The 15,556-nt window shown below is 55.9% G+C and overlaps 4 protein-coding genes across 4 annotated transcripts; all 4 read right to left on the reverse strand.

Moving 5' to 3' along the window:
• Positions 1–2,339: 2,339 nt before the first annotated feature.
• On the reverse strand, positions 2,340–5,457 carry HER10_EVM0001312 (patatin family protein; the record flags this gene model as incomplete). The annotated part of the gene is made up of 8 exons (XM_035471067.1): positions 2,340–3,005; positions 3,141–3,231; positions 3,440–3,466; positions 3,540–3,594; positions 3,689–4,066; positions 4,139–4,223; positions 4,299–4,711; positions 4,761–5,457. The coding sequence occupies 8 exons, from the start codon at positions 5,455–5,457 to the stop codon at positions 2,340–2,342; spliced, it is 2,412 nt and encodes an 803-aa protein (XP_035325696.1).
• An 804-nt stretch (positions 5,458–6,261) lies between these two features.
• On the reverse strand, positions 6,262–7,059 carry HER10_EVM0004663 (forkhead domain-containing protein; the record flags this gene model as incomplete). The annotated part of the gene is made up of 2 exons (XM_035474299.1): positions 6,262–6,825; positions 6,898–7,059. 2 exons carry the CDS (start codon positions 7,057–7,059, stop codon positions 6,262–6,264), a joined length of 726 nt encoding a protein of 241 aa, XP_035325722.1.
• A 1,834-nt stretch (positions 7,060–8,893) lies between these two features.
• On the reverse strand, positions 8,894–9,718 carry HER10_EVM0001984 (uncharacterized protein; the record flags this gene model as incomplete). The annotated part of the gene is made up of 2 exons (XM_035471715.1): positions 8,894–9,281; positions 9,342–9,718. 2 exons carry the CDS (start codon positions 9,716–9,718, stop codon positions 8,894–8,896), a joined length of 765 nt encoding a protein of 254 aa, XP_035325701.1.
• Positions 9,719–11,118: 1,400 nt separating this feature from the next.
• On the reverse strand, positions 11,119–12,014 carry HER10_EVM0012595 (uncharacterized protein; the record flags this gene model as incomplete). Its single annotated transcript, XM_035481988.1, has 2 exons — positions 11,119–11,947; positions 12,001–12,014. The coding sequence occupies 2 exons, from the start codon at positions 12,012–12,014 to the stop codon at positions 11,119–11,121; spliced, it is 843 nt and encodes a 280-aa protein (XP_035325761.1).
• Between the last annotated feature and the right edge of the window lie 3,542 nt (positions 12,015–15,556).

Genomic DNA, 15,556 nt, shown 5'->3' on the forward strand with positions numbered 1-15,556 from the left:
GCCTGTTGCCGCCTACCGCGGCAGATCCCGCACCGAATCCCTAATGAATCTCAACTTTCGTTGGATGGCATAGCTGCACGATATTGCCCATGTCAGAAGCCGCGCCCGATATTCCAATCAGACAGTCGTGTGCTCCATGTCTCAATGTGAAATGATGGGAGACATCCACCATAACCTCTAGTGACCATCTGAATGAATCCTCCGCCGATGCATCGAGTGCCGGCACAGTGGCTTCTTGAATCCTCTAGTAAGACATAGTGATTGATACCAATCTTGCCTGAGCACGGCCACATGGCGGGTGGATGATCCGGTCGTGACATCGCACGCGCGCACCATTTGCCGTCGCAACTTCCTGGCCAACGGGTATAGAATATCTCGGATTGGTCTTTCCATGCCCCATCGTTTGAATGAACCCTCACGAGGTGCACTCTATGCCAGTGACTGGAAGAGGCGGGGCGAATCGGGCATATTTTTGTTGCTGGATTCCCCTTGTGGACGTATGCGCCTGATGCGCATCACGTAGTTGGTGTCTGGCTGACTGTCTTCTGGCATGTAGTCTCCAACTTGTAAGTATGTCGTGAACGACATGGCACGCGCTCGGCTGATGTGAATTGACTGCATGAACATGGAGGCTCTGGTACACTCGACCCTCTCAACCAGCTCTTCGCAGGTGCGCAGCCGGCAGCTCTTTCTCACGTAGACACAGAAGCTCGAGCGCGTTGTCCACGACGCCGCTCAAAGGCTATGCGACGAGTTCCTAACCCATTGCGGATGTGGTCAATTCGATATTCCCACGGGATACGGCAGCTACAGGCCTTGAGTCACCAATGAGCACTGCTTCGGAGAAACCCCGTCTTTTTCTGTCAGCCCGGTTCGCCGATGTTAGCGATGGGTGATTTTGCCAAAGAGGGCTTGGCAAGCCATTGACAGAGACGCATATAACACTAGTGTGCAGACGGGCCAAAGCACAGGGGTTTTGTCAATGCTGTCACCCGACTTGCCAACCGAGCAGAAAACAGACGCGCGACCGTATGTTGAGGCAGACGCATCCCTCGCTGCTGTGACCGAGACGATAGCGACGGTGCTCGATCTTGTGAACGTACTACATGCTGAAGAGTACGGCTATCCTGGCGGAGATGACGCCATATTCTTTGCTGGCGAGACATCTGGAAGCGTTGCAAGATTGATTGATTTGCGAACGACTGCACCTCAGCTTTCGCCTTGAACGTTCCTTCTCGCTGCCCTATGAATTTTCTCGGGCAACTTCTTGCGTATGTCGTCCCTACTCAAGCCTAGGAACTCCGGACGAAAGAGTATCTCCTCGTGTTTGATAGAGCCACCGTCGTCCTGTGCCGAGCAGGACCAGTAACGCAGCTGCCCGCTTGTATTGAGGCACCCGTACACAGCTTGCCGCTGAGCGCCCGAAGATGCTAGCCAGCCAACCTTTACGTACCGTAGACGCATAGGCCTTCTAGTCGGTACTCTATGTGACGATTTTCGTTGCGCTCTGTGCTTTTTGGGCGCTTGTCGTGAGGATTGCTTTTTGTCGTTCGGTTGTAGTCGGGGGTGTTGGTGCTGTTCGGGCCGAGCTGCTGCTTTCGGGACTATGAACTTGTAAGCGCCTGTTCACTATGCGTACACAACACGTACCTGGCCTTGAACATAAGAAGATCACGTCGTCGTTAGAGTCGTGGCCCAGTGGTGATGTCCTCGTCGTTGTGAGTGCCGCGGCTCCTGGCACTGCGTCTGTGGTAGATTCTGGTATGCTCCACGTACTAGGCCTCGAGCCTAGATATATCACATCGTGGTGATGGTTCCCATTTGAGCTCAACGCCGTCGTCCTCGTTTCCGATACCATATCCAACGACCAAGTGTCTGTAGTCCATGCTGAAATGACGTTGCAAAGGAGCGCGCCACTCACGGCTGGTGCTTTCGTTGGGATGGTCAGAGAAGCTCGGACCACGTCAGCCATCCACTGCTGGATCAATCTGGCGGGCGGGATCAAAGTCTCCCTGCCTCCATGCGGTCTGTTTTTGCGGCAATCCGTCAGTCTGGGACACCTTCACTTCACGCTGTTTCTGGGCGCACGACTACCCATAGAGCATCCATGTAATTGGCCCAAAGTCAATGACTATATTGCTTGAAAGTTCGAGCAAAGGATCAGCGTGACGGAGTGCCATATTCGCACTGCGCAGGCGAAGCGCAGCGGCACGGACTCGCCTGCAGTGATGCTGCGTTTAAAGAGAAGCCTTAGCCCCAAAAAATCATTCTTCTTAGCTACGCTACGCATATCAATTCAGAGCTACCGTCATGCGTCTCTCTTCTATCAAGGGCACACCCTACCGCTTGAATCTCGGCTGCTTACGGCTTGCGCCCTTGTCCTCGTCGTCGTCATCGTCCCGTCGCCGTTTCTTACGATGATCAGAGGTGCCGAAGCACTGCTCGAGCTTTTGGCTCCGCACCAGCTGCTGCACGGTAAACGGCGAGCCGCTGATGCCGCGACCCTCATCGGCGGTCTCCCATAGGCAAACGGCGAGCGCGGTCTCCATGGCGAGCGACTTGCAGTGCGACGCGCGAAACTTCACGTCCAGACGGAATTGACCATCCGGGAAGGCCGCCGGGTATGACGCAAAATCACAAGCTACTTTACGGCCGCCGACGCGGAAATACGCCTTGCCGCTCGCGAGCTGCCGCATCAACGCCGTCAGGCTCTCGGAGCGAGCGCGCAGCCGGCAACAAATCTGTCCGCGGCAGTCGTACCCCCCATCGGAGAACAGGTACGGCCGTGAAGCACGCAGCTCAAAGATGAACAGCTCTGCCCTCGCGCACAATCTCAGACGTCTCAGGGCGGGGAGGCCTTCAAAGGTGCACCCATCATCTTCTTCGTCGTCGAAGCTGGACAGGCTGTCCAAAGGTGGCTCGGAGCCGTCGAACTCGACATCGAAGCGGAAGAACTCACCGGATCGACCCACCTTCTTCTGTGCGACGACCCGCTGCCAGTCGTTCTTGTCGCGGTTCCGGAACGCTCGCGCCAGGCGGAAGAAAAAATCCCGCCACCCGCCGCTGGGCGAGCTCGAAGAGCCAGTGCCCATCGAGGCTAGAAGGCTTGGGTGTGGCGCTTCAGGGAAAAGGGAGGCCACCTCTTGCAGCGCGATCGAGGACGGGTTGTTGGCCACTAAGCCGCCGTCCTGGAAGGTGCCGAGGCCTTCAATAGACCAAGGCGTGAAATAGCTATGGCATTGTTAGCGGCGTTTCGCAGCACCCGGCTGTAGTCATTGTTTGCGCCATCCAATTGTAGGATGGCGAAAAGAGAGCGAGACGTAAGAAGAGGAAGGGAAAAAGAAAAGAAGAAGGAGAAAAAGAGAAAGACGAAAAGGACAAAATGGGGGAGAGAGAGAAAAACAAAAACAAAAAGAAATCAAGAAGGGCTGGCACGGACTACGGAGCAGCGGTTGCACATCGGACACTGCAAACCGGATTAGCCATCTAGTCACCGGAAGCCACAGGCCTCACATAGAATCACGCGGGAAACCACAAACATCTCCCACAAAGCCACGCGGCCCCCATCGGCGGTTGCCTTCAAGAGTTCATAATCTATACAGTTCATCAGCATCGGCTCGCGCGCTTCGAATGGCCTCGACGGGGACGGAGACAGGGACGGAGACAGGGACGGAGACGGGGAGGCTACCGCGATCGCCGGCCCGCTGGCCCACTCCGTTGTAGCTGGTGAAGATGCAGGCGCTTGCGTCTTGACCGTCATGCCAACCATGGCACCCATCGTGTCGGCCGCCGAGTAGTCGGCGATGCTTGCCGGAGCCGAACATGTCTCGCAGAGCCTTCTCGATGTGCTGCGACGGGTACCTGCTGTCGAATAGAAGCAAGGCTGCGGCACGCACGACTGTGGCAAAAAAGGGGATCCGCATCATCAGTCGTATGAGAGGGCCTATGATGGGAACAGACGGGACCCGGCGAGGCGTGAACGCGTGGTTCGAAAGGGACTCGAAGCGGGCGATGCACTCATCCACCGTCCACCCGTTGATGCAGAGGGCGCCAGCGCTGATGGCACCTGTCGCGATCGGTCAGCCAGGGGAGTCGCCCCCATCTGCACCTGCAACAACGACAGCATCCCGCGACATACCTGAGCTCGTCCCGAAGACGACGTCAAAGTTCTGCTGTACCGGATGGCCGGGCAGCCCGATGTCGTCTTCGAGCTGCTTCAACACCTTGAGGGGGTACTTGCCCCGCGTCCCGCCGCCGTCGATACACAAGACCCGAACCGACGCGGTGTCCGGCTTCACACGTATCTGCATGTCAATGTTTTGTCCGCAGAGGATACACTCGGCCACTTCGATGAGCCACGGGTCGGCCGCACTTGCGACGCCAAATACCTCGACACAGTTCAGACAGTGACCGTGGCCGCACGCGGGGAAGACCTGCGGAGCGCGCCGCAGACAAAGGTAGCATGTGCTGTTGGACCGAAGCTGCACCCAGTCCTCCGCGAAGGCGGCGACAAGCTGTCGATGCAGCGACGCTGAGGCTTGGCCCGTCGTCAGCTGCCGGAACATACGGGCCATCTGCCCCTCGACCATCTTGGCGAACTGAGACGGCAGGAGGAAGTCGGTGGACCCTTCGTGCGCGAGGACGGCGGTGCCGCACACGTTGTGGCACACGTCCTTGTAGAACATCTGGAAGACGTCGCGCGGATCGAAGACTGCGGGCCGTCAGTGAGGACAAAAGGTGACGCATGCTCGCGAACGTACGGTGCATGTCCGGAGGGTACTGGTCCAGTATGAAGCTGGAGGCGATGACAGGCACGGCGAATCTCTTCAGGTCGTCGACGGAGTCGCAGTGCGTGAGGAACCCTGCGAGGTGCGCCGGCAGATCGGCCGCCACCGGGTTATCGAGCCGGGAGACGGCGAGGAAGTCGAGGGGCGGCGCGCCGGCACCGCCGGCGTGCTCTGTGGCGTGGCGGAGAAGGCCGGCGAGGTGGGTGGCCGAGAAGAGGCAGCTGGCGAGCACGCGCTCGACCCGTTTCGTCTCCGTCATGTAGGACAGCTCATTGCTGAGTATGTCCCAACGCAGGGAATCGAGGCGGCGTCGGAGAGACTTAGGTGTCTTGTCGGCCAGGCTGATGACGCGGACGCCGTGGAATCGTTCGGACACGTGGGCGTTTGTCCTCTGGCGGATTGACTGTAGCAGGCGACTTCGTGCGGAATCCTCCTCGTCGCCGTTCACGACGACCACTAACCAGGGCCGCACCGACGATGTGGACGGCGTACTCAGGTCCAGCCACGACGCAAGACGTTGGGCAACGACCTCTACGCCGCCAATATCGTCGGCAAAGAAACACACAGCATCAGCAAACGGGAGAAGCATGCGATTGTAGATATGATCGCCAGCCTCTACCGTCGTGAGCGGCATCGCGGACATCGTCGCGGACGATGCTGTGGACGGCATGGTGGACGTGGTGTTTCCACCGTGAGAGATCGTACGACTTCATGGCAGAGCGTGGATTTCCTCGGCCTCCCGAGCCGCTTATGGGGCGGAACGTCGGCATCGGCAATCAGCGTCGGCCTTGCGCCGGACGCGCCGACAGGAGCCTTGTTAAGATGGATCTCGCCGTGGCCCCGGGTCGTGTTGGGCCTGGTGATGTCCACACCGAGTCTTTGCAGGGCAACCCGCTTGGCCGCGTTTCCAATCAGCACGAGGATACTCGGGTACTGGCTATCCGGGCGTGGCAGACTGTCCAGCAGTCTCTGGGCACGATCCGAGCCTTCGACGACGTACGCCTGGTCTTTGGTGGCCACGCGCAGCCAGCCAGTGTGTTTACAACGGGTCATGTTGCGCACTGGATGAGGGTCGTCAGCTGCACCGGGCAGACGAGGCGCGTGTCTGTCTTATAGGCAGTGCAGAAAGCAACTCGGAAGCCAAAATGGGCTGGGTAGATGGACTTTGGGCCCGACGACCTGGATGAATCTGTAATCGTCCGCGATCCAATCGCCAATGCTCTGAAGCCATTTGCGTCCCAAACTTCATTCAAAGTCAAGTGGAGGTCCATCCGGCTTCGCAAGCGAGCGTTCCAACACACATGAAGAGCGGGAAGATTGAATTGGCGCATGCATTCTCTGGCATGACAGCACATATCGCATGTATCCTACAGTATTCACTGTCTGTGTTCCTATCTCTCCGCCGTTCGGACAGTGGCCCATCCATACCCCGTGCTATAATGTACTTCTAATGTGCCAAGACCAGATTCAACAGTCAGACCTCCCATTGCACGCACGTTTCCGACGGCGGACTAGAACCCACCCCCATGCTCGTCCACATGGGAGCAAACGCTGTCGGGGCGCATAATGGCACCATTTCATTCACGTCTGTCCAACAAAAGTTTGGTCGGCCACAGAGGCAGCTGCAGTAGGGCCAGTGGACGTAGCGCCCACTATCCAGGTTCCAGGCCCATAGCGGATCATGCAGCTGCTCCAAGCCATCTTGCGTCGAAGTAATCGGCACCGGCGTTGGATAATCGGTAGAGGTTCCGCTTTCAGGCTGGCTGCTCTCGGGCGACGTGAAGCCGCCGTCAAATGACCAAAACCTATCGTCGCCGCAATCACTTCCAGACACATTTTTGTTCGAGTGATCCTGCAGAGTGAGTGCGCAAGGCGGAGGAGGCGATGCTACGCTGATCTTCCATTGGTATAATCCCTCTGCCTTTTTCCTGCGACTCGCTCGTCGATCCGATCGGGGCTTACGCGTTGGTTGGAACTCCGTCAACCCTGCCTCCGCGAGCTGCCAGAGGGAGCCTTTACGTTCCACTCGTTGGAAGGCCTGTGCAACACAGATTACGACTTAGCAGGGAAAACTAGACCGTCACAACGCTGGCGCAACTCGCTAGCGTACCTTGTTTACGCTCAGGTTCGAACGAACGCTGTTTTTCCATCCTTCGCCTCCCTTGTGGGCTCTCCTGGTGTTTTGCTCAAACCAGTGGTAGAGTTCGCCTAGTCCCATCGCCTTTTTTTCTGTGCTGTGGAGTGCGATGTAGATGAGTTGCGCGTACGTCATCTTCTGCTCGCCTTCGTCCAACCGCGTGTCAGCGGTCGGCGATGATCCGATGGCGGTGTCAGGAAGGCGTGAGAAAGCCGGATCCACGCTGAAGCTGTGTTGCGGCGTGCCATTTTGTGCTGGCACTGGTTGCGGCTGGGATTGCCGGCCACTCTGGCCTGCGCTCTCGTCCTCATGAGATGTACGGTTGTGTGGTGGTCGAGGGGATGGAGGAGACATGCATTCTGAAGGAAAGAGGGACGTGCGAACCGGGTCCATTGGATCGAGTTGTTTGCTGCTTGACGATGGGCAAGCCCTGCATTCAGATCAAACAGTCGAAGCGTTCAGCTACAGTCGGCACGCCAGTGAGTCCAACAAATTCACTTGTTCGACAAACGTTCGACAAACGCTCTCATTTCGCGCTCTTATTCGTAAGCCATGGCTTGGTGTTTTTCCCAATTGCAGTCTCCCAGTCGTCGGTGGCATGGTATCCAGCGCCAGAATGAGTTTCCCCCAAAAGATGGACGCACTTTCTTCGCCGTGTACATACCTACTGCGGATCAGTTGCTGTCAGAGACCCATAAGCAAGAAACCACGACCTGCTACCGATTTGCACCGCTGCACAGCGCTATGTTCTGCTCCGTCGGCAGTGGGATCCAGGAGTGTATCCCGCCGCCAAAGACCTGCCCTTACGAGAGCGTTTGGGAGCCATCCGTGCTGAAAAGCCGAATATGGATGTCGTTGTATGGGGCTCGCGGAGTACGCCGCAGCCAGTGGCCGATCGTTGCTTCTACGCTGGTATTGGATGCGTGCTGGAGAAACCCACCCCCTTCCCGGGACCAAGACCGGGCCTCGGCGGGCTCGACTCCCACAAAGCAGCAGGGGCCCATTCGACTTCCCTACCGACGGCACTCAGAAAGAACGGCCACCGTCGTACCGGTAGGCGGGGCCCATTCGACTTCCCTACCGACGGCACTCAGAAAGAACGGCCACCGTCGTACCGGTAGGCGAACGGCCAAAAACGGCTGCGGCTCCAAGCATCTGGACCGGCTAGGCGCAACGCGGGACGGACTCCGCGCACATTGCTGCGGGAACATGGCGGGCTTTGGGGTTCGTCAGCCACCATTCATCCCATCACACGGCATGCAAGGTACGATCTCAATCTCGACCGCCCACAGGGCTAGCGTCATGGCGCCTGAGGAGCACTGACATTCGCTAGCATCGGGTCGTCTTCAACTTCCCTTATCACTCATTTGCTGTCTGTCGCTGGTTTGGTGCCAGAATTGAATTGCGGTAAAGAGATCGCCTGGCGAGCCACTCACGAGCAGGGAAGTGGGGCTGCAGCTCTACGTAATTAGAGACGGGCGAAACTCAGGTGTTCACTGCACCAGAAAGGCCCCAAAAAGAACCGCCCACCAAAAGGCCCAGAGGTTTGCACGAAGAAAACATCATCACGACAAGGCTCGGCGGCAATACGGCCTGGAAAACTGCAGCTGGAGCATTGGCAGACTTTTCGATGTATCCTTTGGGACATGCACTATGGCTTCCATCTCTACAAGGAAATACCGTATTCGATTCATGTACTAAACTCATCGCTGTGTGAACTACCTCATGACTCGTTGCGCCGCCTTTCGAGTAGCCAGACACCCGTCAAACTCCAACGCCAATAACAATGTTGCCGTGTACTTCGCCTTTGCGTCGCTCCTTTCACGGAAACTTGCAGCAACATGCCTCAGCAATAACCCCTCATCATGGCTCATCATGGCTCATCATAGCTTCTCATAGCTCATCATAGATTCCTGAAAGATACTGTCCCACTCTCCCCTTTCTCATGACTTGCTGCTATGTGTTGTTGCTACGCCCAGAATAGGCAGGCGGTGGGAAGGGCGGAGGACTGCCGATCGACCTCCACCGTGGTCGTCACAAGCACGCCGTCGCCCGTGTGCTGCGGCCCGGGGCCGCTGTCTCTGCGTATCTGCGTCTTGTGTCGCCTCAGTCTGTCAACGGACCGGGTCCACCTTTTCGGACTGTCCTTGCTGAAAAAGCTTTCCGACGCCGTAGACCGACGTCGGGGCCAGACGCTGACGAGCAGCAGACGCAGACTGGGCAAGCTCGCACACAGCATCGCCGTCGACTGCTCGATGAACGACCACGCCACAATATCGACATGGTCCCACGTCTCGTCGAACGTGGTGCTGTACTCCACCAGGTATCTGACCCGGACCGCCGACGTCACGCACGCGCTGTCTGCCGTGTGAGCCCTCTCCTCCCACCCTTCTGCCGGGACGTGAGACTTAACTCACAATGAACCAATGCTGAACAGCGCGATGACGGCCAGGCGTCGCCGGAGAGAAATCCTGAGCCGCCACACGTAGGGGATCGGCAGGAGCAAGATGGCGATGTCCTCCGCCATGGCGAGTCCGCCACTGCTATAACCCACAGCTTGCAAGTTTAGACATCGGCGGTCGGTGATGGTGCGGTCCCATATCGACTGCACAGGCACGCATTGCGTCGCGAATGGGATGATGAAGAGCGTGCCGTGCAGAAGTAGAATAACCTGGAGGCCCTGTGCGATCCTTCGAAAGGTCTCCGACGGGAAAATGCGGCCGAGGAAGAGCACGATCGACAGCTTCACGGCGGCTTGAAGGACGGTGTAGATCAAGTTTCCGACGTACAGCATCTGACTCGACGTTAGGACGGGATACCACGATTCGCAAACATCCGGCGGGCCCTTATCACCGAACCTTTCTGATAACGACCCCATTACCAACCGGTATCGTCCAGTAGTGCATGCCGAAGCCAATGCTTGTAATGTGTAGATAGACCGCGGCCAAGGCGATGAGGAGTGCCTGACAGACGACATCAGAAAGGATTTCTTGAAGAGTTGGGGTCAGGTACCGCCGCGAGGATGGTCATGTAGTCATCCCTCCATAGACCACCCGCATACTGCTTGCTCGTGAAAAGACGAAGCGCCACGATGAACAGCACAAGACTGCAGCTGATGATGAGCGTCCGCCGGACTTCCGTCCTTCGCGATGCTTTGGGGTACCCTTCGCACAGGGCCCCCTCTACCGTTGCTGCAGCTTCAGAAGGTCAGATGGGCTTCCAGAGAGGAAACAGCGGGGCCAACTCAGTTGATCGTCAAACGGGCAGTTCGTCTGCACACATGTCGAAAGCTCCGATTGGACAGCAATGTCGAGACAGATGCACGCGGTCACGTCTTCTGGATCGCAGGCGGACGTGATGAATGTGCTGCTGATGCACTCCGACTAGATGGTGGATGCTTTAGCGCGACGAAAGCCTGGCTGATGCCACAATCACTCACAGCACACGAGGGGACCTGCGAGAGGATCTCGACGGCCGACGCTGCATTCACGGCGGCGACAGCCAGCTGGAGGGCCAGCACTGCGAGAGTCCATGATCGATGAGACATCGCATATGAGACGTCGATGAAAAGCGCGGAGATGCTGACACAGACTTTTGCGGTGGTGTCACCGGTGTTTCGACGCCGGCCGACCTGGCATCTTGCAGCGGGAGGTCATTCCGCTGCGGGAGAGATTCAATGAAATAGACGGGGTGTGTATGGTTCAAGAAGGCACTTCTGGTTCTGATCGTAGCACAGTCAACAAAACTTGCTTCCTGCGCCGAGGCGCCAATGACAAGAAGCCACTTACGCCGCTGGTGGGCAGTTTGCGGACGGATTCCTCGACTTATCTTTCCGGTCTTTCGCTACGAGTTTCGCAGCATCATTGGGCTCGTCACTTGATGCTTCGTGCTTTGCAACCTGACTTAAAGGTGAGGGAGGTGATCTCCGGCTCCATGCAAGCCATCACCAGCAACACCAATGCATCGCACATGCCACAGCCTCAAGGGCGGGATCTCCGTTGCGCAATACAGGACACAGGGCATGGCATACAGAACACTCTCTGGACGTTTGGGAGATACCGGCGTAGGTCATCTCTTGACACGCAAACGACATGGAAGGAATATAAAGGAACATGAAAATTTCCAAGGATAGTTATGAGAGAATTATTGAATAACACCACCCCATGCGTAATGAACTCGGCAACTACTCTATATCTACTCTATATCGCTATCGTCTTCTTCTGCGCCAGGCCCATAGCTTTCGTCTGAGACGTCTGAATCACCATAATCATCGTCTAATTCCCCTCCTTCCGACAGGTCTGAGTCTTCGCCAGATTCAGCGTCAGACATGTCAGAACGGTAAGACTCGTCGCCCTCGCCGTCAAACAGGTCCTCGTCCACGTCACACATTGAGTGCCCCCCTGCCTCCAACTCGTCGTCGCTGAGCGTGTCGAGAAGTAGCTCGGCCGCATCTGCAGAGCTCATCTGGAAAACGGCCCGTGTCCGGTGCATGGTCGCCTCGTGAGTGTCGGGAAACAAGATTCGTACGCAGCAGTACATGTATAGCATCTTTCTCGACACCGAATCATCGCAGAGATCGAAAGTCGCTGGCAAAGTCCCGGGGTGAACGGTGTCTTCAGGCGCATGGATTTCCCAAATCCGCGCGGAGAACATCAAAACCTGTTCGAGCACTTTGATGGTGATGAGCATGTTTCCAAAGTCAAAGTTCAGTGCCTTGTCAAACTCGAACAACAAGTTGGTTCTGTTGTCCGACGGGCCATCGTCATGTTCCTCGGGTGCTTCGCGGACTTTCAGGCACGCGAGAAGCGCCGCGACCTTGACGACGAACTCTTTGCCCTGTAGTGGCCCACACAGGCAGCTTATGATATAGGCGATGAACCGATCTCCCGCGGTGCTGTTCATGTCTTCTCTGACTCTGTTCAGCGGCGGGTACCACGTGTCGTCGGTCAGTCCGTTGTGAGGGCAATTGACCGCCAGGCAGATGGCGAGGCAGCACCGCTCATCTTGTCTAAGCAGGTTGGTCCTAACTACCATTAGCAGGATGCCTATGTGACAATGTGAGAGTGCGCCGCTCACCACATGGAATCCATGATCTCTTCCAGCGCGTCTGGGGTGACTTGGTAGCCCAGCTCATGTCATCGCCAATGAAGAGATTTATATCGTTCGAACCATGGCTCTAGACTGCCTTTGTTTTTGGACAAGACACATTGTGCTCTTCGTACGTGTAAGCTCGTTACGACATCCGATACCGCCTTCTGAGAAGCGAGGCTCTACGCAACCGGGTTTTGCAGAAGCCACCAACGGCTCGACGGTCAGCGTTTCCCTCGAATGGCCGTTTTTGCAAAGCATCTGCAATGGCGCCGGGGCTATGGAGACAGCTTCAAAGCTGATCATTATGCTATACAGTCCATACATACCCACGGCATCCATGCATAGAGTATGCTATATCAAGACGAGATCATCTCCTGGCTCACGCATCCGGGAAATCTCTGGTTCTTCGCTCATCGAGTTGGCGACGAGAGCAGCCCGAAGAAGACCAGACAACCTTGCTACGCTTACGAGAATTATATCTCGTCTACATCTGGCGTCAGTTTCGCGGTTGGCAAACGCAGTGTCCGTCCTCACATAAGGTGATCCATGTCACGTACTTCGCTCGGCAACCCAACAGCACTCCACCTCATTTCTATGGCAATCCGACATGGCGGCCAGACCTTTGAAGCGCCCTCGCCGATCAAACGGTCTGCCGCGCCTACCAAGCGACATAGACAACGCAGTCGCGGCCCTGGGCGGGAGAACCCACGCAACCGACCTCGCAAACAGCACCATACAGTCTCAGAAGGCACCGGTCAGTAAGGAACAACGTCTCGAAGAACTTGTGAGAGACTCCGGCCGCCTCAGGCAAGAACTTGACTATTGGAAAAGCTTGGCTCTCACAGGAACCGCCTTCATGTCCGACATCGAACAAGTTGTGGTACAGCTGCGAGATGTTTGCAGCCGTTTCGAGAGCGTTATGAATGAAACAAACACTATGTCTGTGGAGGATAGATTGGGCTCTGGCCATCCGTCCGAATATCGACAGAGGGAGGACGTGGAGGTGCAAGCTGGAGACGAACCAGACTCGCCATTAGTAGAGGATGACCTTGACGTGCTCTTGGCCCCCATCAGGCGGGGTCGAGAAGGCTATGACTTTGAGGCCGTCAAGCCAGAGTTGAAGCGGAAGCAGCCACCATACAATCCCGGAGGTTGGCTCTGATAGGAAGCGCACATGGCCTGCACCGGAATTCGCCGGGTCCATCTTCATCCTGTGATGTCATAAAGAGGAATAAAGAGTTCATGCCCATGCATACAACTGTACATATCACCGCTGTCATTCACGTGAATCACCTCTGTCATCAAGAGTTATAAGGGTGCTACGCTGCTGTTGGGCATGGCCCAAGCCCTTCAACGTCGTCGTCTGGAGGCGTCGTACGCGATCCGTCTCTAATAACGTCTGGTCTCCAACGCCTGAATGGTGATCTGAACCTCTTTCCCGTGGCTCGCTTCCATCTCTGACAAGCCATGCAAATGGAAAATCCAGATTCTGTACGTAGACTACAGTGCTGCTTGCTTTCTTAGGAGAACAAAACGGCTCATTCGCGTTGCACCGTATCTCGTTGATATTGGAAATCAAGCCTATTCAATCCTGCGACTGTTCCAAGACTGGCTGATCCGCTATTCTCTTGGTCCCATATATGACTGCGAAACGCTCCAGAATCGTCACCAACCTACCAGAGAAGATACTTCACCGATGAGCCGAAAATGCCCTTCTTGACCAGTTCGCGCGATCAACACCATCATTACTGATTGCCGGCTAAAATAAGCTCCACGGCGATGCAACAACGAGATGGACACACTACCTCGCACCGCACACCTTTTGAGTATATCATATATAAGGGCGACCTCTAATCACGGTCTAGCAAGAGCTCAGCTCCGACTTGCCGCTCACATTATTCCCCAATGCCCAGGTCAGCGAAGGAAGTACTCGATTATGTCATGAACATCTTCTTCAAGGACAACACATGGCATGAAACAGCCGCTAAACTCAAGGCCAATCCCATTTTCTTTGGATCTGACCTCGAGCGACTTGCGCTTGGTGAAGACTGCCACGAGCTTCATCTCGCAGCTGCATCCATGGATTGGGTTGGAGATCTCCAATACGAAGCCAAGGTGGCCGAGTCGCTGAAACGGCCTCGGTGTAAAAGCTCTGGGGACCTTTTGCGCCATCAGGGCCCGAGCCAGCGGTTCACGTTGAACATCCAAGAGGAGAGCGATGATATGGACGACCATACCAGAATTCGAGCTTATGGCAGCCTGTTCTGCCAGAAGAGTGACGAATTGACAACTTGCGTACTGTATTATAATAAGGGCCAGGGGTTTCTGGAGTATTTTTACATTCCGCGCCACCGGCTGCCTTGGAAGGAACGATACACAATACCTTTGCAGCACTCGTTGTCAGGGTATGACTCGAGGCCGCTCGACTGGGTTGTGGTTGAGGATGTGAACATAAAATAGCATTGAGACGTCTTGTCGCAGTGCTGGCTGGCACACGAGTTTCTGCTGGAACCAACCACGCACGGCACCTACCGCTAGCCCTCCAGTAATTGATTGGGTTCTTGCACTGGGTCCTTGTACGGAGTTGTTGCATATGAACGGGCAGTAAGGTCTGTGAATTAATAGAGACATGCGTCCTAGAGAATTCAATCATATAAATTGAACATTGACTTGCATGGCTGTACCACATGTCCACTGCCGAGCGAGATGAACTAATAATCCGACAACATATGCAAGCTTATTGAGACCGATGTCAAGGGCAGAACACCAACCGGCTGCGTATTTGCCCTGAACCGTTCGGACGTTCTTGTTGGCGTTGTTTGTCAACGTAGCAAACGGGGAGGATCCGATGGTAACCACTAAGAACCAGATACCCTGGTGCTTCCAGGCCAGCAAATAGAAACGCCATAAGAAAGGTCTTTGCAGCTGCCTGGCCCGCGCAGAGACTCAAGGCTGTCCCCAACAATCAGTCGTGCCGCCTTAGACAAAGCGATAGTGTATTGACTGCTTCCTTCTCGGAATGGAAGGCGATATCTGGGCAACGAAGCCTGTTTGTTTGACATTATACATTGATCACCTATTGTAACAGGGGCTAACAGCACGGGATCACCCCGGCCAGCCCTCTCATCCAGAAGCGGCTGTGATGCAGCATAACCGCCAGGAAGCCCCGCAGCCAGTTGCGACCCAGATCGCGCTCCAGATGTGGGTGAGCGTCGTTTCTTGCGCACGCGTCAACTACTCCCCTGACTCCGACGCTCGTCTTCGTGTTGGCAGAGCTTCACACTCTTCTAGCCACTGGTCAGGTATGCATCACCCCTCTCATCGCCTACGGCGATTCCGCTTCGCCGACCCGAACCCTTGTCCGACACGCCGACTTGTGCAAGTTGGCACAAAAACCAACAGCCATCTCCACGGCCGTGACGCCATTGACGACCAGTACTCGGTACTACCTGCGCAAGTTTAGCATGCCTGATTTGACGAAGATCAACAGGTGCGCAGTTTGAACCATCGACATATATAGTGCGGCAATCTCCTCAGTCAC

Source organism: Colletotrichum scovillei (genome assembly GCF_011075155.1).
Source record: "Colletotrichum scovillei strain TJNH1 chromosome Unknown Contig00015, whole genome shotgun sequence".
Classification (NCBI taxonomy): Eukaryota; Fungi; Ascomycota; class Sordariomycetes; order Glomerellales; family Glomerellaceae; genus Colletotrichum; species Colletotrichum scovillei.